The 22,945-nt window shown below is 40.2% G+C and overlaps 1 protein-coding gene across 1 annotated transcript in view; it reads left to right on the top strand.

The window, feature by feature from the left end:
* Positions 1-2,712: 2,712 nt before the first annotated feature.
* Positions 2,713-22,945, top strand: part of LOC138247447 (phospholipase A2 inhibitor and Ly6/PLAUR domain-containing protein-like) — a 53,251-nt gene continuing 33,018 nt past the window's right edge. Inside the window, exons 1-3 of the mRNA XM_069202073.1 lie at positions 2,713-2,866; positions 7,508-7,627; positions 10,053-10,208. Of these exons, the coding sequence (XP_069058174.1) occupies positions 2,821-2,866; positions 7,508-7,627; positions 10,053-10,208 (322 nt within the window). The 5' untranslated portion in view covers positions 2,713-2,820. The remainder of the gene's footprint in view (positions 2,867-7,507; positions 7,628-10,052; positions 10,209-22,945) is intronic.

Raw genomic sequence — 22,945 nt, 5'->3', positions numbered from 1 at the left:
GAGCCACAGTGTTCTCTAGACCTGGACGTCCTTGTCTTGGCCTGAAGCCTGAGTCACACAAAGAGCTCCCAGCAGAGCACGGTTCACCTCCTTCTTGGAGCCTGCTTTGGCTTTTCATAGATGGACATTAACGTCCTGCTTTAAACGGGTTGGCAGGGAAGGTCAGTGCTTACAGCAGATGCAGTACACTCATCAAGGAGAAGGACATAGTAGTATTTCTTAATTGGCCAAATTCAGGAGGCCCGTTGTGCACCTGCAGAGGACTCTTATGAAACCCACAATTCACTCATCTACCACTTGGCTTCTGTGTGCTTGATTCCAGCGGTGTCTAAAATAAGCCCAGGATGGAGAGCCACATACCAACATTTCAGAATAACCACTGACTGCAGTTGAATTCCCAATAAATATACATTAATTACTTTACAAGGATATCCTAGAGTGCTAGCATGGTCCAGGTCCTCCAGAGCCTACATTGTCTAACACTGAAGTAAATGAACGTTTTGTTATTTTACCACAACTATTGGGCCCAGATTAACAGACTTTCATGTGACACAGGTTAGCAAGCACGGTTGCTCTGTTACATCAACTAGAAAGAGCAGAGCTGTGTCATCTCTACAAAGAAGTCATGCAGTTCTGCTCTCTCCCTGCACTGGCCCACTCACTGCCGCCACGCACTGATGCAAGCACCCCTATTCCATAGTGCAGGGGTGTCTGTGTTGCGGTTAGCATAGATTTTGTGCAGGAAGGCATATCTTCCTGCATGGAAACTATGCTTCAAGGCAAGTTCCTCTATGCATGTATGCTGCAGAATGCACCACCCAATGCATATCTGACACAAAGCGATCCAAGGCAGTGCAGTGCATTGTGCTGTGTTTTATTACTTTTTAAACCAAGGCAAATCACTATTTGTGTTAGTTTGTAAATACCAAACTGGATGTTGTGTCAGGTCTACGTGAAAAAAGTAATGCAAAGTCAATGCAAAATCTTTGTAAATCTGGGCCATAGTTTGTGACTTGAGCTGAGACGGCCCGCGATTTGTTTCAATATCATCCTCAGACTAACACCTTAAAGGATAACAAGAACGGCCCTGTATTCTCCAGCCACGGGACATGCTGAGACATTGACAACAGTGGGGGGCACAGAGGTCACTTCTGCTGATGGAAGAAGGAAGTGAGGTACGCGCGGGTTTGAAGGGAGGTGTAAAAGGGCACAAGAGGTGGCAGGGTGCGGGCATGAGGCCAGGTATTTTTTTATATTTGGGCAGTGGGGTTGTGAAGGATAGCATCTCTAAAGAGATGTAAGTGATGGTGGGACAGCAGTACACAAGGGCCCAGATTTATCAGAGAATTGTGTTGTCCTTGTGTCATGCAAGAGCAGCGCAATATTTAAATCAGATTTACAAAACCACGCAAGGCCACTGCACTACTTGGTAAATCTTGTGTAATGTAACACAGCACAAGTTGTTGCCTTTCACTATTCTATGGTGGGAAGGCATTACATGGGTGGAAAATGGGTGCCCGGATGCATCCACCCGTGTGTTTTGGCACATTCTCAGATTTATCAAGACTAGTAAAACCTGGAATGTGCCACAATGCTATGTGTTGCCGAAAGAGGCACAACAAGGAGAAATATCTTTATTTCTCCTTATTTTCTTCTTCTTCTTGAGGCATTCTGAAGCACACTTAGAAAGAGGAAACGCCTCCAAGGATTGTTTTTGGGCAGAAAGGTGTGCCTTCCTGCACAAAATAAATTCTGCCTACAACACAGGCACTCTTGCACCATGGCGCACGCGTACCTGTATTGGCGCCAGGCAGCACATAGTGCTCCAGTGCAGGAAAAGAGTCGGAATGTGCCATAAGTTGGTAAATATGGAGTACTCCTGCTCTCTCTCCATTTAACACAGAGCAGCATGTTTTCTTGTTGCGTTGGGCTGCATCAAATAATGAGAAATCTGGACCATGGTTTTTAATATTTGGACAAAGAAGTATAAGTGCTGAGGGTCTGGGTGTGTGGTAGACTATTACATGTGTTTATTTTTAATATATGGACGGAGGAGAGGCGAGAAATGTTGCAGGTAATGTTGGAAGATGGCAAGAGGTTAGACATGTTTTTTTTAATTTGGTTGAGGGGGTGGGAGGCATGGCAAAAAGGGTGGTGAGATGCCTGCCAGGACAGCACATATAAGACGAGGCTGAGAACTGAAGAACGTAATGACATCTTTTGTATGGCTCCCCCATTAGTCTCTACATGTGCACAGCTGATGACAGCAGGGGGAGATGAAATGATAGACAATACATAACATAAAATCGTAGAAGGGTAACAATGAAAAATGGGGGCATCTTTCACCTTGGGCTTCGAGGTGACTTACTTTACAACTTGTGCTTCGCTCTTGGGATCTATCTGATGTCACTCAACCCCTAGGTAGAATATATCTCCATTATTCAGTTACCCATCTATGAATCCACTGTATCTTTGCTTCAGGAGCAATGTAAATTAGGGTGATCCGAGCTGCTCCCCAAGAAAGTGCTCAAATATTAAAGCATGTTGTAATGGGAAAAAAGAAAAAAAAAGCATGAAACTTTCCAATAGTTTCAGGGGTGGAGCCTGAATTCCTGAGAAATGCAGCCAGTCACACCTCACTGGAAAGACCACACCCACTCTGCCACCTCTGAATATTTCTTTACCGGGTGCACATCAGGGACCTCCCTTCCTACACCTTAGAGGTTTAAAAACCAGCTACAGAGCAGGTTAGGCTGCGAGGACCTGCAGATCAGCTCAGCTCAAGGACCCTGTGCCACACCCCCCCAATCCTGCTCCACCATGAGGGTCTTCCTCGCAGTGCTCCTGGCTGCGGTGCTCGCTAAAGGTGAGCTGGGGATGGCCTCTCACTGCCTGCTTTTCACTTCACATACATAGTCATTGTCATCAGAGTTTAGTGATGTTTCTTGTCAGATATGTGGTGTTTATTTTGGAAATGCACTGCGCACTTTGTTTGGTATACTTTTCCTCTCCATATATTTTGGCTCTTTTTGTGCAGTTGTATGTATTTATTGCACTAGGCATCTTATGATTTTTAGGAACAGATCATTGCTTTCTTGATATGCAGCTTATAAGTGGCGATAGGGATTCTTTGCACCCTATGTTCTCTTAATGTTTTGTTTGCAAAAATGTGTCCCAAACTGGAGTAAACAAATGCATGTCCCAATTGTTGTGAAGGGTAAAACGGGAGAAAACTGCGGAGTATTTTTTTTATTTTACTGTTTTTTTGTGTGCACCTTTCCCCTGATTCGTGTTTCCACAAATACGAAGAGTGAAGTCGATTGTGGGAAACTTTAATGGCTTACCCATGAATGCCCAGATTTACCATGATTTTGCATTACTTTTTTAACACAAACACCTACTGAAGGGATTTACAATCTAACACAAATCTAGATTTGCGTCGGATTATAACCAAAAGTAACACAGCACAATGTGCTGCCAAGAGTTGCTTTGCGTCATCGGGACGTTCCATGGGTGATGCTTGAGAATTCCAATGCAGCCATCTGAGGGCTTTGACGCAAATGCCCATAGACAAATAAATGCAGGCAGAGGTTTGCACCAAAACCCTGTGCCTCTGTGAGGCAGGCATAATGGGGAGAAATGTTTTCATGTCTCCTTGTTTTTACCTTTTAACATGGGAGCTGCATTCTAGAGTATACTTTTGCATTAAAGCAAGGATCTCCAATGAGTACCTCTGGAGCTACTGGTAGCTCACCAATACCCTGGCAGTGGCTCCCAGAAGTGCAGTCCAGCAGAGTATGTCATTCAGAGAATCTACCCACATTGAATAGGACAACACTACACATCTCCGGACCATTATAATGTCAGCCAGACCAACCAACCACAGGTCCACATGGTTACATAAAAACATACACTATGACAGCCAGTGAGAGTTGCAACATGACCACCCATCTCCACTCTCAGTTTTACAATGTCATATTGAGATGTGTCACCTTGCATAGCCCACTCTAACATACTGTCTGAAAGGAGAAGATGTTCTTGGTTGCTTGTAGGTAAGTGATGCCCATTGAACGTAAACACTTTCAACACCAGTAGTTGTAAAATCACATTGGTAACTATCAGTGGAATAGAAACAATGTAAAGAAGGTTGCAAGTAAAAAAGTTGAGGCAGTTTCACGTGAAAATAGACATTGTCCACACACTTAAGGCAAACGGATCCTGAAACATTTACCTTCTCCTCCACTTGATGATGAAGAGGGTGAAGGTCATGAGTATGGCCCTGATATTAAGACACTGAAAACTAAACATGAGAATCAGCCAAATTAAGTAATGGAAGGGCACAGGTTTCTGTGTAGGTGCAGTTTTTCTGGGGGACGAGAGGAGATTACGTACAAGCCTTAAGAGCATTAGGTGCCTTTTGTAGCTACAGATGTTACATGATTATGGCCCTCGTTACAACCCTGGCAGTCCGTGTTAAAGCAGCGTTAATACCGCAAACAGCAGCAGCCAAGCCACAGCAAACACCTATACCCCGAGGGTGGACATCCCCGGGACACAGCAGGAGCTGGCCCTGGGGGTGGCAGGCCACAGGGCCATCAGAGGCTCCAAGAGGGGGCCGTGAAGCCCCCCCCTCCAATGTGAAGATAGCCCCGGGGTGGTGATCCCCAGGGCTAGTGGGGGGGTCTGAAACTGACCCCCTTTCAATTGTTTTTTGTTTACCCCAGCGGGAGGTGGTCCCTTAGTTGCGGGGGGCAGAGGCCCCCGCATACATCTATATAGAAGCCTCAGAGGGTGGTAGTACCTGCAGCTTTCTTTTTTTTCAATATTTGCCCCAGGGGGTGGTGGTCCCCAGGGTTCAGAGGGCCACATGCAGCCCGCATCTAATAGCTAAATTCCCCAGGGAGGTGGTGGTCCCCCGGGGCAGTGGAAGGGGGCAGTGAAGTCTCCCTGAATATCATAACAGCTCTGGGGAGGTGGCAGACCCCCTCCCCTGCATATACATTATAAGACTCAGGAGGTGGCAGTCCCTGGGGAAGTGGGAGGGAGCGAGAAATGCCCCTGGGACTTGGCCCACTTGGGGCTTCATGATAACGAAGCGTAAGAGCTCGCGCTTTGTTTATTTTGTAAAATTTTACGGCAGATCTGCAGATCTTCCACAGATCAGACAGGGAAATCAAAAACAGAAATGCCCCATTTATTTGGACCCTCTTAGAAGGAAATGTCCTCTTTGCATACTTTATGCCTGGTGCATGTATGAATTGTGCCACTTTGTAAATTTAGCGCCTCATTGGGCTACATTAGAATTAAAAACATTATGCTAATATGGTGCAAGGAGGTGCTAGGGGCTCTTAAATCTGCCCCAAAGTATTTAGTTAGAGAGTAAGGTTACTTAAGATGTTTAAACATTAAACAATAATTGAAGGATGGGCTACATTTTTGGGACACAAGGTACAGTCTATGCTGTAGCGTTGAGAGGAGGACTCCGCACTGGCAAAGTTGCATGAAAAGGGTAAAAAATTTAAGTATACTGAAACAACGGTGATCACTGAGGCCTATATTTATGGGGTCTGTAATGAGGGGTAGTTCAGCAAATCACCTTGCTGCACAGCCATGCATCACAGGGAAGGGGCAGGAATGCACGTTATTTAAAGGAATATTTCACATTCCTGTTCTTTCCCCTGCTCTGGGACCCTTTAGGCAGCCTAGCACAAACGCTGGGACCCTTACACCAAGTGTGCCTGCATTGCATGCAGGATTGTTTTTGTGCAGCAAGGGGCATCTTCCTGCACAAAAACAATCCTTAGAGTGCTTTTCCTCTTTCTGCAGCACACATAAATAAAGAAAAAAACGAGGAGAAATAAAGATATTTCTTCTCGTTACACCTCTCCTGGGAGGCAAATCTTTTTGGCACACTCACAGATTTACAAGTTCTTGTAAATCTGGGAATGTGTCAAAATCCATGAATGCCGCATGGGAAAACCCATGCAACATCCATGGAAACATACATCCCTGGAGCAGAGTAATGTAGTTCAGCGATTTGCTCTGTGTCACATTACTCGCAATGCAAGGTGGCCTTGTGTGGCTTCATAAATCTCACTTAAAGTTTCCATCGTCCATGCACCACACTGCGTGGTGCAAGAGTGATGAAAACTAGGTCATAAATATGGCCCTGAGTTTTTGGAAATGTTTGTGAGATAGGGGGTTCCGGCACCAATTGCGACTGACAAGGGTGTTGAAATACTGTAAAATGAAATGAAGAGCTTTTTGAGTAAGTTGGAAGTGTGGCATGTTAAGATCTTGGTGTACTAGCATCAGATACATTTTTTAGAGGAGATGTGAAATAAGCTCTTAAAAGATGGTCTGCAATTGAAAGTGTGTGAAGATTAAGATGAAAGAGCAGCAGTGAGATCATTGACTTGGGTACGTTGCATGACTCAGTGTGACAAACGGTGTGACTCTCTACAAATGAATCTGATGTAGAGTTTTTTGTTCAGAAATTAAGCAGAGTTGGTTGTTGATTGAAACCAAAAAGGAAACATAGAGACAGAATGAGCCCGGTGGTGTCAAAAGTGGTGAATGTTCTGTGTATGATGTGGGTGACTAGGTGAGAGAAAAAAGTGTGACATACAGTTAGGATTGGGTTGACTCAATTTTCAATTTTCCATTGGGAAGGATGTGTTAGAAATGTTTTACGAGAACATGTGGCACTGAAAGAAGATCATGAGGTTGTCAGTGTTTGTCTTAGGAAAGCCTAATGAAGAGGACTTATTGGATTCTGGAATGTGTGAGAAGGGGGAGGGATTTGGTGCAACAGATAAAGTCATGGGAGAAAAGGTGAGGAGGGCACTATCTTGGATGGAGGATAATGTGACTACATGACACCAATACGGTATACATTTTTGTATTGTGTTTGTATCATTAGCTTCATAGAGTGTGAACTTGCACTCTTTATTCATTGTTTTGTGTTGAGAGGAATTTGTAGTATCATAGAGCAGTGGTTCCCAACCTGTGGTCCGGGGACCCCTGGGGGTCCGTGAAGCCTCCTCAGAAAATTAAATAATATTAACAGATTCAATCCCCAGCTCCCAGTAATGACTCAGTGGGGGGGTCCTCGGATCATCGTAATGATTCAGTGGGGGTCCCTGGGTTCCAGTAATAATAAAGTGGGGGGCCACAGAAGACAAAAGGTAAATTATTAATTGGAACTCTGGCAACGTATGTGACACCATAGAACTTGGTTTGTGAGAACGTTCCAGCTGCTCAGTGCTGGTTCTCAGTTGTGGCTGGTTATCCTCTTTGTGTTTGTATCTTAATTTTCCCTACAACCTATATAATTAAATATTTATTTGTTTGTGTCTGTATGCCCCATTTCAAATTGTATTACCCAGTGCCAGCTATGCCACCTGGTAATGCCGACCATCTTTTAATGGATCCCTATGTCCTTTTGATGGAAATATCACATAAAACATGGAAACCTCAGATGTAACGATCATTTGTATGTTTATAGTGAATCCCCTGCAGTGTGAGACATGCTCGGCCTTGGGGTCTGCCACGTGCTTTGGACCTATCGAAAAATGTGCCCCTGATGTCACTTTGTGCGTAAAAGGATTGGAGACTAATATTATTGGTGAGTAACCTGTGCAAATGCTGGGATCTGTTTCAGAGGACAATGGCATGTACTGAGAATTTGCAACATAGAGTAATCAGTTTTTTGCTATGACTGAAAGCATTCATTCCGAGGATCATGAATTGTATTTATAGATACATCTTCAGAATTTGTTTTTTCCAGAGGCTTTTAAACAGCGGAAAGTTGAGACCTATTGAGAACATTTTGTCTAACTTGCTGACATCATCCTGTGACACCTCCTATAAGATTGAAAGCCCTCTTTCCAAGATCCAGACCATGATAAGTTCCCTCTCAGAGGGGGCTGAGAACCAGACCTGCAGTCAGACCCCCTCCCTTTCACAGATCCAAACCACAATGAGCTCCCAAGAACCAAACCTAGTCTGATCACCTCCATTCATAGATCCAGACCACGATAAGCTCCCTCTTTGAGTCTTAGTCAATGCAGTAATAAAAATGACTTTAGAAATGTTTCACTACCAGAGCATGTAAAACTTATACGCTGTGTCCTACTTTTTAAACACAAAGCAACCTGCCCCATGAGTCTTAATGGACATGAGTGCTGCAGGCCCAGTGGTAGCATTTAATTTATAAGCCCTGGGTACATGAAGTACCATGCTCTAGGGACCTACAAGTAAATTAAATGTGCCAATCATGAGTAGGTACATTTTTACATGTTGTAGGGAGAGGGCACAGGCACTTTAGCACTGTTTTAAAGTGCACAGAGTTCTAAAGCCTACAAAAATCTATTCAGCAAAGCAGGAGGGGCGAAGAAGAAATGTTGGTGAGTGACCCTGCAGAGAGGTCCAGGTCTAACAATTATACACACTATTCTATTTCTATTACCATTCCTACCCTTCTATTCTATCATATTCTGTTATTTTTTATAGTATTAACTGCTAGCTTATTCTCTACTCTGTTACAGAATTACAAAAAAATAAATATAGATGCCATAATACAGTGCACCACTTACCACAATCCTTCTCTTTCATTGAATTACTAACCTCAACCCTCTTTTGAGAGAATGCACATACAAATAATTGGGTGATTTGTATAACCTTTTTGCTAAACTTTACTACATTAAAACTTTAATACATTAAAAGTTGTATTTCTAGTGTTCTGAGCAAAGTGGTGGTAAAGAAGTAAATGCAGATGACACACAAGTGTACTCCAAGCAATCACAGGGAGCTATATTTCAGATGAATTAAAAAAAGGTGCAAGACAGTCAGATCAGACAAAGTTGAAAGGATTCTCAGGAGTTTAGATGTGGGAGTGAGGCACTAAGGGTATATTAGTAACTAAGGCCCATATTTATGGGAAAGTGGCATAGTGCGGTGGAGCAAGTCACCTTACTGCGCTGCACTGAGTTAATGGGAAAGGGCAGGAATGCACCGTAATTAAGGTATACAGTGCATTGCTGTCCTTTTCCCCTATGCTGGTGTACAATGGGCTGTCTAGCGCCAATGCAGTCCCCCGTACACAATGGTGCAGGGATGCTTATGTTGCATGCAGGATTGTTTTCATGCAGGAAGGGGCACCTTCCTGCACAAAAATAATCATTAGAGGCATTTTTCTCCATGTGTGCTGCAGAATACAGCACACATAGAAAGAGGAAGTAACGAGGAGAAATAAAGATATTTCTCCTCGTTATGCCTCTCCTGGGCAGGTGTATCTTTTTGGAGCATTCCCAGGTTTATTTGCTTAGAATGAAAATGCATCAAAAACCATGGGAGTTGTGTGGAAACACCCATGCCACGACCATGGAACGTCTCCCTTCCACAGACTACTGTATTGGAAAGCAGCAATTTGTGTTGTTTTTGCATTACTCCTTATTTTTGGAGCCACTCGAAGCCACAGAAAGGGGCTTTGCGTGGCATCGAAAATATGACTTACAGGTTTGCATCACAAATGTATCACGATGCGTGGTGCAAGCATGATGCAAACTTCTCGTCAATATGCCCTGCAGTTTGAAGCGTTATTCCTTTTTCATCACACAGTGACAGTTCATGGGCTCGTATCACAGGATCACGGTGGGGTAACACCTGGAACATGCAAAAATGCATATGCCACCTCAAGAGGGAAAGAGCAGGTGTGGTACTCCTGAAAAGAATCCATATGTTGCCTAAGGGTGCACCAATGTAAGCGGCAGAGCAGTTTGATAGAGTGATCACTTGTTTAAATGAGCAGCAAATCTAGGAATGTCTCCAATCTTTCTCTCTTTTTAGGTACATGGAAGCTAGGAGGAAACTACAGTGGGGCATTTTTTATTTTTATTCAAGTTGGGGGCATAGTTTGTTGCTATCCTAAAGGAAGTAGAAACGTCTATGATATAGAGTTAAAGGAGATAAGGGGACAGCAAGTGTGAAGAATTGATTCTTGCTCTGTGCTCAGCTGTTGTGTGACCTGTGGACATTGTCTTTCTTACCAGGAAAGGTAAGCTCACAGAATGCGTTCAAGCGTTGCCTGGACCCAATCAAGCATAAAGTCTGCACGAGAGAGCTGTCCTTCAGGAATTCCCAGTTTGCCATCACGCTTGCTGCAAACTGCTGCAGCACAGACAAGTGCAACGGGGAAAGTTTGCCAGGTATGTACTGGTGCTGACCCACCGAGCTGTGGGATTCAGAGACCTCGGAGTTGTTGTGAATTTCTCCAGCATTAAGGATTGGGAACAGGTAAAGATTTTTAGGACTGGCTTGCAGAAAGCATTGCAACATTGCAAAGAAACAAACGTGTCTAAAGAGAAAGATGAATACAGGGAAAAGGAAAAAGCTTAAAAGCATTAGAGGTGCTATAAATATATATTGCATTCTGAAATAAATCATTTACACGGTGCGCTTGCCGAAGCAGGATCCAAGCTATGTATAGCACGTATAAAGCGAAGCAGTAATGGGTAAAATATACCCTCTGCCCCCACCCTCCCCGTATAGTACAAATGCATTACATTTCATTGCCCTGAATAGCTACTCAAGAAGGCCTCTCTGCACAGTGTTGCATCTGATGAGCCGTGTGTAACAGGAACATCTGGAGTAACCAGTTTTCAGCTGGAGTCCGAGAGGGAGACCCACTGAGCAGAAGACAACTCATCACTGGTGTTGAAAAATTGGCGTGTCCCCTCATGTCTGCCAGGAAATGGAAATAACTTGACCGATGAACTGCTAAGTTCACCAAATCAAGGTCAAGGTATGAAAAGCTCAGATAAACAGCTGCGTTTGACAGAGAAGTTGCACAGAAGGTTTTTGTAAAACAATTAAACAATGATTGTTCTGAATATGTGTTTATCTCACACACTGACTTGCCAAAGCCTCCGATAATTAAATACTTGTTTCGGGAAACTTAACAGTAGCCAATAATTTCGCTAACTGGAGTTTTCAATTAACATTTTCATTTTGAAGTGCATAGAGAACAGAATTCTGAATGTTTTTTTTTCTAATACAACATTACTTTATTTATGGGGAGGTGACGTCACCGAATTCATCAACACATCCCGCACCACGCTGCAACGAGCTAGAGACACCTTTAGAAAACACCAGCACGATTGAGTAACAGCCACTTTTGCTGTTAGAATCCAGCTGCCTCTCATCACATGTTGCCTGTGTCTTTGCCTTAGGGAGCGAGTTATAGTTACTTCACATAACTCTATCTGTAACTGCTGAATTTCTGCAGAATTTCTATGGTTTTCCACAAGTAAATTCAAAACCTAACTATCACGTCCCTGTAACCTTTACTTTCTTCAGTGAATATAAAAAATTATCAGAAAAAAACAAAGGTTACAGGGACGTTATAGTTTTTAAAAGTACAAAATGTTAGAAATTCACCTGTTACAGTTAGAGTTATCTCAAGTAATTATAACTCGTGGCACAAGGTATCCATAACTCGCGCCCCACCCTGCAGTTTTTTCATCAAACATTTTACGGCAAATAATACATTGATATTATCAATGATGTTATCAAAGGTGTCATGAGTGACATCATTTGTGGGATAATTATCAGAGCATGGAGAGGGCGCAAGCTATAGTTACCTTAGGCACGAGTTATAGTAACTTGAGATAACTCTAACTATAACAGGTGAATTTCTATGGTTTTGAATGTTTAAAATGAGACCCTAACTATAATGTCCCTATAACCTTTTGTTTTTCAAGCGAGTTTCTATGGTTTTTTAAAATTCTATTTCCTAGCTATAACATCCCTGTATCCTTTGGCTTTTTCAGTGAATTTCAATGTTTGTTTAACGTATAATCATTTTCATTACTAAAGTTAATCCAACCACCTTCGGCTGTGCATAGCAGCGGTTGGCCGCAGGGCCTGGCCTGTGGCTGGGTCCTGACGGCAAATCCCTATAAGCACCCAACCTTGCTCCGTGCACAGCAGTCGGCTAACTACCTAATCCCATGCCGCTCGTGGGCCTTTGGCTCTGCGCAGTGGGAGTTGGTCATGGCCTGTCTTTCGGGATGTGAGATTAGGTGTAAGAGGGTGTATCTGTGGGTGAGAGAGTCTTTTTGGGTGTGAGTAAAGGTGCATCAGTGTCTTAGTGGGTGCATCAGTGTCTGTGTGGGTCTGTGAGTGGGTACGTGAGGGGTTCAGTAGATCTGTGAGTGGGTGTGTGAGAGTCTGAGTGGGTCTGTGAGTGGGTGCACAAGGGTCTGAGTGGGTGTGTGAGTGGGAGAAAGATAGTTTTTAAGGTTTTGATGATTGATATACTCAAAATGAGCTACTTCTGGACAAATTGAAAAGAAAAATGTATTTGTCAGTTAAAAAGAGTGAAATCAAATTTTAGTATAAACCTTTTAAACTTTTGAAGTTTAAAAGAAATTAAAGAAGGAAAACGACCAGGGACACAACCGCAGTAGAACCCTCAACTCCTTACTATGATGCTTATGACAGTTAACCCATGCATGTGATTGGAAAGAAAAGTGAAAGCTCCATCACTAGGAAGCTTTAACAGTCAAAACCCTACTAAATAAATAAACACACTGTCAAGCGATACTAGGATTTGAACCTTCAGCCTACTGAGGGACAGTGCAACACCTTGATCATTAGGCCAGAAGTGACTCTGGCATGCACTGCATCCACACGTAACTGTAACGTTCGTACCAAACATATTGCTAGTTTGACATTTGAAGTTATTGCATGGAGACACCTTTGTAATGGCAATCCTCTCTCTCTTCCATCCCATTATGGGATGGAAGAGAGAGAAAGAGAGTGCCAAGATGGCTGGGGGGAGCCTGAAGGCGCCCACATTCCTATCTGGCTCCCCACGTCCTGTGTGAGCCAGCATTGCTCCTGCAAGCACGAATCTACTTTAAGTAGAAGCCTAAGGTGACTATAACTCTTGTCCTCGCCATGCACTGGTAATTACCCTAGTCATTACAGCACCCATAACAACTTTTATAACGTCATTAAAAATATCAATGAAACAGTAGAAGTTAAATTATTGAAGAAACAATTGTGCATGGTGGGGGGGTGCAAGTTATAGTTACTTGAAATAACTCTAACTATGACTGCTGAATTTCTCTGGTTTTGTGCAAGTAAATTCAGAACCTACCTATAACATCCCTGTAACCTTTGTTTTTTTTAAGTGAATTTATAGATATTTATATATGTGCATGTGTGTTTAGAGGATCAATGACACAATGTTGTTGACAAAAATACTGTGTCACAAAATATTGTTTTCCAAAAATATTGTCCTCCTATATTTATAAAAATAATTACAAAAATATTCGGAAAGATATTGTTGGCTCTAATATCATCTCAACTTTTTAATATAAATAGAGTTTAAAGTAGTAAAAGTAGTTATTTAATATGATGTAAATGTAAAATATTCCACTAATATTTAATTCTTTAATGCTTTATATAAATATATACTTACATAAACACACAAACATATCTGTGTGTTTGTAATTATGAAATATATATATATATATATATATATATATATATATATATATATGCAAAGAAAAGATAAATATAATACTCGCACACTCGGATTTCAGGAACAAAAAAAGATCAGTTTAATCTACACAACGCGTTTCGACTGACACAGCAGCCTTGGTCACGTGATAAACATCACCACTAAAATACCATTTAAATACCCTGTTAGCATAGACATAGAAATAGGACATCTAAAATGTGCAACCAATAACAACACACACTACTTTGCAGATGTTACCATAATAATACTTTTAGTACTTAGATCAGTTCATGCCCCTATATAATACCAGATATAATTCAGATATAATTATTAAATTACAAATCATTTCCCCCAGTATTATTAATAAAATTAATAAATTAGTATTATCAGTTTTTAATGAAAATTCATTGTTGAATTTAAAAGGGGAAATAACCAAGTTTAATAACAGTGTTCTATCTATTAAAATTCATATTTCTTTGTTCTAGACCATAATGTCTGTAAAAATATTTATCATTTTAAAAAAATAGAGAGATGGTAAAATATATACACTGCAAATATATCATCATAAGCTTATTAAAGGCTAAAAGTCATCAACAGTACTAATTTTAACAATCAAATCTGAAAATCTGCAAAGTTAACCACCCATTAATAACGTGAAAAACACTGGAGAATGAATATAAACAAGCGGGTAAAGTTTGATACTTCTTCGTCCGACCATATTATCTAAAAGAGATATCCGAAAATTAGAGTCAAAATTAGAACAGTAACTGAAAATTTAAACATCAAATTAATATTGGAATATAAACTTGGCACTCATAATACATATCACATAGTTGACCAAGGTACTTGATCTAAAACCTATAAATTAATTCTATATATAATAAAATTAAATCTCTGTACAGTCAACTCATTATAAATATTATGGTAAAAAGAATTTTCCAATCGGTAAAAAGTCTCATCAAGATAAATTAATAGTTATCATATAGGTGAGTATTTAATTCCTCCCCCATATTCAAACCAATCGGAGTCTTAGTCTCTAATTCTAAGATATATACTGACTCTTTTTTCCTCAACACTAATTCTCTGTTCCCTCCCCTATGATGTGGAGGAACATGTTCAATACCAAAATAGGATAATTTGGTACAGTCAGAGTTGTGTTTTTCTTTGAAATGCCTTGCTACCGGATAATGTTCGTCATTAGATGTAATTGCACGCATGTGTTCTAAAATCCGTTTCTTAACACCATGTTTGGTGCTGCCAATATACCATTGTAAGCAAGGACATTCCAATACATAGATTACAAAGGGGGTACTGCATGTTATAAATTGATTAATCTGTCTGACTTTTCCAGGTTTGCATGTGGCATATTGCTTCCGCATAATGCTGTAGCGACATGCTTTACAATGGCCACATGGGAAAAAGCCTTGCAAATTGTGTTCTCTCAGTTGTGAAGTAGAAGTGATATCATTAGACCTCAAAATGTCATGTAAACTACGTCCTCTTCTATAGGTAATCTGAGGTCTCTTTTGTATACTACTTCCAATAACGGGATCACTTTTCAAAATATTCCAATTCTTTGAAATTATGTTCTTGATCTGTCTTGTATCCTCATTATATGTCATGATGAGTCTAGTCCCATCATTATCATCTGCCTTTTGTTTGGTTATATTATCAAAAAGGGTATCCGATCTTTTTATCTCCTTAGTCTTATCGATTGCTCTCTTAATTACCCATTCTGGATATCCTCGCTGTTTAAATCTAATAGTTATCTCCCTTTGTTCAACCTGAAAAGCTTCGTCAGTACTACTTATTCTTTTAGCTCTTAGTAGTTCGCCAAAGGGGATACTCCATTTTAAACTATCCGGATGACCACTAGAGGCATGTAATAAGCTGTTGCCCGCCGTGTGTTTCCGGAACAGTTCAGTAGTAATATTCTGTTCCCTAATATTTACCATAGTATCTAAAAATTCAATGGAGGAGCTGCTCACATTACAGGTCAAACCAATATTCAGATCATTCCTGTTCAACTTATCTACAAACTGTATAGCCTCTTTTCTGGTTCCTTTCCAAATAATGAAAAGGTCATCGATATATCTTAACCAGAGAATTGCCTGATTCGCTTCTGGATATAGTTCATCATCTTTGAAAACAGTCTCTTCCCACCAACCAAGAAAAAGACAGGCAAAACTTGGAGCAAAACATGTGCCCATAGCAGTCCTGAGGGTCTGTTGGTAAAGTACCCCATTGAACAAGAAAAAGTTATTGGTTAAACAATACCTTATGACATATAATGAGGATACAAGACAGATCAAGAACATAATTTCAAAGAATTGGAATATTTTGAAAAGTGATCCCGTTATTGGAAGTAGTATACAAAAGAGACCTCAGATTACCTATAGAAGAGGACGTAGTTTACATGACATTTTGAGGTCTAATGATATCACTTCTACTTCACAACTGAGACAACACAATTTGCAAGGCTTTTTCCCATGTGGCCATTGTAAAGCATGTTGCTACAGCATTATGCGGAAGCAATATGCCACATGCAAACCTGGAAAAGTCAGACAGATTAATCAATTTATAACATGCAGTACCCCCTTTGTAATCTATGTATTGGAATGTCCTTGCTTACAATGGTATATTGGCAGCACCAAACATGGTGTTAAGAAACGGATTTTAGAACACATGCGTGCAATTACATCTAATGACGAACATTATCCGGTAGCAAGGCATTTCAAAGAAAAACACAACTCTGACTGTACCAAATTATCCTATTTTGGTATTGAACATGTTCCTCCACATCATAGGGGAGGGAACAGAGAATTAGTGTTGAGGAAAAAAGAGTCAGTATATATCTTAGAATTAGAGACTAAGACTCCGATTGGTTTGAATATGGGGGAGGAATTAAATACTCACCTATATGATAACTATTAATTTATCTTGATGAGACTTTTTACCGATTGGAAAATTCTTTTTACCATAATATTTATAATGAGTTGACTGTACAGAGATTTAATTTTATTATATATAGAATTAATTTATAGGTTTTAGATCAAGTACCTTGGTCAACTATGTGATATGTATTATGAGTGTCAAGTTTATATTCCAATATTAATTTGATGTTTAAATTTTCAGTTACTGTTCTAATTTTGACTCTAATTTTCGGATATCTCTTTTAGATAATATGGTCGGACGAAGAAGTATCAAACTTTACCCGCTTGTTTATATTCATTCTCCAGTGTTTTTCACGTTATTAATGGGTGGTTAACTTTGCAGATTTTCAGATTTGATTGTTAAAATTAGTACTGTTGATGACTTTTAGCCTTTAATAAGCTTATGATGATATATTTGCAGTGTATATATTTTACCATCTCTCTATTTTTTTAAAATGATAAATATTTTTACAGACATTATGGTCTAGAACAAAGAAATATGAATTTTAATAGATAGAACACTGTTATTAAACTTGGTTATTTCCCCTTTTAAATTCAACAATGAATTTTCATTAAAAACTGATAATACTAATTTATTAATTTTATTAATAATACTGGGGGAAATGATTTGTAATTTAATAATTATATCTGAATTATATCTGGTATTATATAGGGGCATGAACTGATCTAAGTACTAAAAGTATTATTATGGTAACATCTGCAAAGTAGTGTGTGTTGTTATTGGTTGCACATTTTAGATGTCCTATTTCTATGTCTATGCTAACAGGGTATTTAAATGGTATTTTAGTGGTGATGTTTATCACGTGACCAAGGCTGCTGTGTCAGTCGAAACGCGTTGTGTAGATTAAACTGATCTTTTTTTGTTCCTGAAATCCGAGTGTGCGAGTATTATATTTATCTTTTCTTTGCTTAACTAATTACCGGCTTGCTCGTGCCGGTTCTCGCACCACCCCTTTGGGCTGATTGAGATCATACTTCGAGTATTTTTGTAGTCATATATATATATATATATACATATATATATATATAGTGTGAGATAATTAATACACATTTATTTTACATTATGTCATTTCTTATATTTTAAATGTAATAATATAACTAGATATAATATAATGAATAACATACAAAATAAAACTATGAAGGTATAAACAATTGAATAAGAAAAAAACATATTGATTACTGTAGATCATAAATAAAATAAAAATTAATAAAACCCAAAACAACATTTAAAAATAAATACATTTGAAAATGTATGTAATTTAAAAAAACAAATCTAAATTATAAACAAAATAAAACATTTAACAGTATAAATTCTAGTTAATTAATAAAACCAAAACTATTGGAGTATAAGAATATTAAGTATACTATTCCCACTCTAGTTTATGCAACATTAAGGAAAGTGTCACATTTCGAGAGATGAAATTTACTATTCCCATTCCAAACAGAGCAACAGTAGGAAAGGTTTTCAACTGCATAGAGGTTACTTTTACTATTCCTAATGCAATCTAAGCAAGAGTAGGAAAAATGCTTCACTTCAAATACATTTCATATATGAGTAACCCCATAAATGTAGAATGAATACTACAGTCAATTAAAAATAATAATTCCCATATATATAAATATATATATAGATTAACATATATATATATATAAAATAATAAAAAAACTAACAACAATTAATCAATTTATATAATTACTATTCAATAAAAAATAATTAGCAATCCATAAGTGTTTGCTATTTAATTATTAACTTCCCACCCTGTACCACTACAAACCTGGCAGTCACACATAACATATAATTATAAGAGAAGCTAGTCCATAAATTATGTACTTAAAATAAGGTAAATAATTATGTAACACTGATAGTTAATAGTAAATTATTCATTAATTATTACCTAGTTAAGTTCTGACTCTAGGCCCCTATAAACCTAGCATCCTCCAAACAAAATATAAGTAAAATAAATTCTATATTTAGATAAGTAAATATCAACTAAATTGTTAATACATAGCATCCCACAACTAAAATATAAGTAAAATAGATACGTAGTCCATGAATTACTTAATTAAAATCAATTAAATATTTACCTAACAATTAATAATTGATTGTTAATTATTACTTAATGAACTTTCCATTCTATAACCCCCTACAAAACTACCAACCCACAAATAACATATTACAAAAGTGAATCAGTATTACATAAATTACATAATACATAGCAGTATTATAATTCAATAAAATGTATTAAATTATTCTCAATTATTTATTAACTCCAACCCTATCCCCCAAAAATGAACAACACGCCTCAACACTATAAAATACTATTAAGAATTAATACGAAATTCTAACTTACTTAAAATTACAAGCCATATTTTAAAAACAATACCATTTATATAAATAAAAGTAACACAAAATTAATATATCATCTAAAAATTATATATACATATATTCACTCTAAAAAACAAAGGTTATAGCTACGTTATAGTTGGGCTCAGATTTTACTTGTACAAAACCATAGAAATTCAGTTGTTATAGTTACCTGAGCTAACTATAACGTACGCCCCGCAATGCACTGATTATGACCTTACATATTACATCACTCATAACATGGCCAGTATTAGAAATTGGGTCTCTAGTTGGCAGAGATATGTGACCTGTTCAAGTAGAGATCACAATCCTAGTTAGGGTAAGTTACAACACAACCTAATTCATCCTTTGCTCACCCTCCAATAGCTTGAACAGAGCAGGCAGGCTTGACTTAGAAGGCAGCGTGTAAAGTATTTGTGCAATAACTCAAACAGTAACACTGTGAAAACACCACAAAAGTACTCCACACCAGTTTAGGAAAATAGATAAAATGTATCTGAAAAAAATAAAATGAAAACAACAAACATCCAATATGCACAAGTCAAGATATCACTTTTAAAAGGTCTTCATGAGTGTCAATCTTTAAGAATAAGTGTTTGTATCCTTTTAATACACAGTACTTGGAATATGTAAAAAATACCAATGCAGAGGGGCCGCAGATGAGAAGATGCATCAAAAAGTAAAGGTTTTTGTCAATTTTTCCAGTGCGGCAACGGTGATGCAGAGATATTTTGATGCCTAGGGACGATGCATAGAAAACCCACAACACGTTGAGCAGAGGCAACAGGTGCTGCATTGATCCGGCAGGCAATGCAGTGATTTTTCAGGCAGGCGCTGCGTCGATCCGGCACACGCTGCTCAAATTTTGCAGGTGTTGCGTCGAGTTTCAGACGTGCTAGATTTTCTCTTCTTTGGTGAAGTCTTGAAATTCCACCAGAGCGGCCTTCTGGTCATACCAGCATTAATTACCTCTTGATTGTCCTCAAGGTTGCTCTTGGCCTTTTTTCAGAAGCTGTGCATCTGGTTCCAAAGGGCCAACATGTAGCTGACCACATCCTAAGGGGGTTTCCTAGGAGCTTAATTCCACCCTTCTTGACAACACTTAGAGGTCCCCTAGCAGGGTAGCCATAGAGGAGTTTGAAGGGTCTGAACCCTACTCCTTTCTGTGGCACCTCCCTGTAGGCAAAGAGGAGGCATGGCAAGAGGAGATCCCACTTACGACTCATGGCCTAAGGTAGGCCTGCAGTTATGCCCTTGAAGGTCTTGTTGAACCTTTCAACTAGGCCATTGGATTGAGAGTGATAGGGTGTGGTGAATTTACACAGACATGAAGTTAGTGCCTCAGTCAGACAATATGCCCTAGGTTTAAGGGGGTCTAGGGCATCCTTGTGCCACATTAGCTTCATTTTTTATGCCACCAGTGTGGCCCAATAAGGCCAAATTCGCTGCACCACATTTGCAAAGTGGCGCAATGCAGGCATTGCACCACTTTGTAACCCCTTGCGTCACATTATGCCTGCAGCAGGCATAATGTACGCTAGGGGGGCATTCTCCCCCTAGGAACCTAAGAGATTCCACAGCACCATTTTTAGCAGCTATTTTTAATGCCTGCACAGTGCAGGCATTAAAAAGGGGGGATACTATTGTTTTCAATTGACCCCTACAGGAGTGGCACCAAAAGTTTGCTGCTAATCCTGCAAAGTACATCAATAGCATCAATAATGTTTCCGCTATTGCCCCTACCCTGCACCATGGTGTGCTGTGTATTAAATATGGCCCACACTTGGTGGTGGGGGGGCACTAAGGTGTGCAGGAAAAGTGGTGCGGCATTCGATGCAGAACCATTTTTCTTAAATTCAGGCCTATCTCTTTAGGGAACCACACACAGGTAAAGATCCCCATCAGAGTACTGGTCACCACAGGTGCAGTCATTGTCCTCAGAGGGATTGCCCCAGGGTAGCTTGTGGCATGATCCACCAAGACCAGGATGAACTTGTTGCCTAGGGCTGTTTTGGGGTCCAATGGACCAATGACGTCGATGTCCACCCTTTAAAAGGGGGTGCCAACGACGGGAAGTGGGATCTTGGGAGTTTTCAGCTTTTTCCCTGACTTCCCACTGACCTGGCAGGTGGGACAGGACCTGCAGAATGTATCTGAGTCTGTCTTCATTCAGGGCCAATAGGAGTGGGCGGCAACAGTGGCTTGTCTTGACCTAAATGTCCCTCCAGGAGTATGTCGTGAGCCAGACCCAGTAGGAAGGCCCAGTAACACTGGGAGACCACCAGCACATATGCTGCCCTAGTACATGAAGGTTTTTGTGGTATTTTGATTGTGTTACTGTATGAGTAATTACACAATGATTTACATATTGTCTTCTAAGTTCAGCCTGCCTGCTCTGTGCCAAGCTACCGGAGGGTGAGCACAGGAAAATTTGGAATGTATTGTGACTTACCCTGATTAGGATTGTGGTCCCTCCTTGGACAGGGTGCATACCTCAGCCAACTAGAGACCAATTTCTAACATTGGTGATCAGCGATGAGGATAGGACTTGTATTTGTGCAGTGCCATACAATAGCTACGTAACCACAACCTAGCCACATTTAAATGTTTTTTGTCTGATTTTTTTCTTCTTCTGCAAATTTTCCCTGCTTCACACTTTTTTAATTCATCCTATACATCATATCTTTGGCTGGTTGATGGAGTATGAGCTGGTTAAGCTGGAGGATTACAGTTTTAGCCAGTTGAAAAGCTTCTGCAAATGGATGGAGTACCTACCCAAGGAGTCACCAAGAAGGTGGAGTTCCAAAAGGTGCTGAGGGCCTGGGCAGAGTCTCGCACCCAATGGGATGATGAGCTGGAGGAGCCTGTGAATGGCTGTTCTGAGAAACTATGTGCAGCAGTGAAAGGGGACAACCTTGGAATTGTGCTACCTGTGAGGGCAGGGAGCAGTGTCAAAAGTCAAGGCCTGGCGGCAGAGGAAACAAGAGAGGAGAGAGAATTCCAGCTGCAGCCGGTAAAATTAAAAATAAAGGCAGAGGAAAGCTAAAAGAGCTTTTGCAGAAAGGAAACTACTTCTAGCTCATGGACTGAGCCTGAAAGAGCTGGACCTCAAGGCTAGGCACCCAGCAGTGGTGTTGGCAGCATACGTACAGTACTTGATGGAGACAAGAAGATTTGTGTACCCAGGGATTTGGAGCCCAGGTATTTAGTGGGAGATTACATTGATAAGAGGTTTTCTGCTTATGAAGTTGCACTGAGGGTACATGGGGTTACTGAAGAGCACTGGAAGGGGGAGGACCTGTGGAAACAAATACCAACACTTGGGAGGTGCACACTTCTAACACTAGAGGTTAGGGACCAGACCAAGTATACTCCAATGAAAGCCATTTTGACTGCCAAATTTGGACTGACCCCTGAGAAATATTGCCAAAGATTTAGGAACAGTAACAAGCTCCCCAACCAATCCTGGGTAGATTTCATTGATTGTTCCAGTAGGGCACTGAAAGGCTGGGTGCAGTGCAGCAAAGTCAGTGATTATGTTGGATTGTGCAGTTCAATCCTGTGAGAGCACATGCTCAGTATTTGTTTTACAGAGTTGTGCCAGAGTTGACAGTAAGCTTACTGATCCTAGGAAGCTTGCTGAGGAGGCAGACCTCTGGCCTAGCACCAGAGTGCCCAAAAATGTATCTGGGGGGACACCCACAAAGGTGTCAGGGTTCCCAACAGAAGAAAGAGAGTGAAGAAAAATGTAAAAATAAGGAGTTCTTTTAGGGCCCCAAAATAATTTCCAAGGGTGTAGTGGTAACCAGCCCCAGATTGATCCTAAGAAGAAAAGGCTCTTTGATCACAAGACAGGAAGGTGTGTACCCTAATGTACAGAGTGCTCCAAATATGGTCACTCTAATGGTGACTTCAAATGTCCCAAGAGGGTACAGCCCCCCCAATGGTAGGCAAACACCTGGGTTAGCTAGTGTAGCGCTCAGGGATAAGATAGTATCAGATAGTTTTGGGGAACAGACAGAGGTAACACTAGTTTCCTGGGGGTGCAGCTATGGTGCCAAAAGCCCACACGCCTGCCAATACTTCAAAGCAGAG

This window comes from Pleurodeles waltl, chromosome 7, assembly GCF_031143425.1.
Source record: "Pleurodeles waltl isolate 20211129_DDA chromosome 7, aPleWal1.hap1.20221129, whole genome shotgun sequence".
NCBI classification, from domain to species: domain Eukaryota; kingdom Metazoa; phylum Chordata; class Amphibia; order Caudata; family Salamandridae; genus Pleurodeles; species Pleurodeles waltl.
Note: the sequence above shows the minus strand (reverse complement) of the source record. Positions and strands in the feature narration are given on the sequence as shown.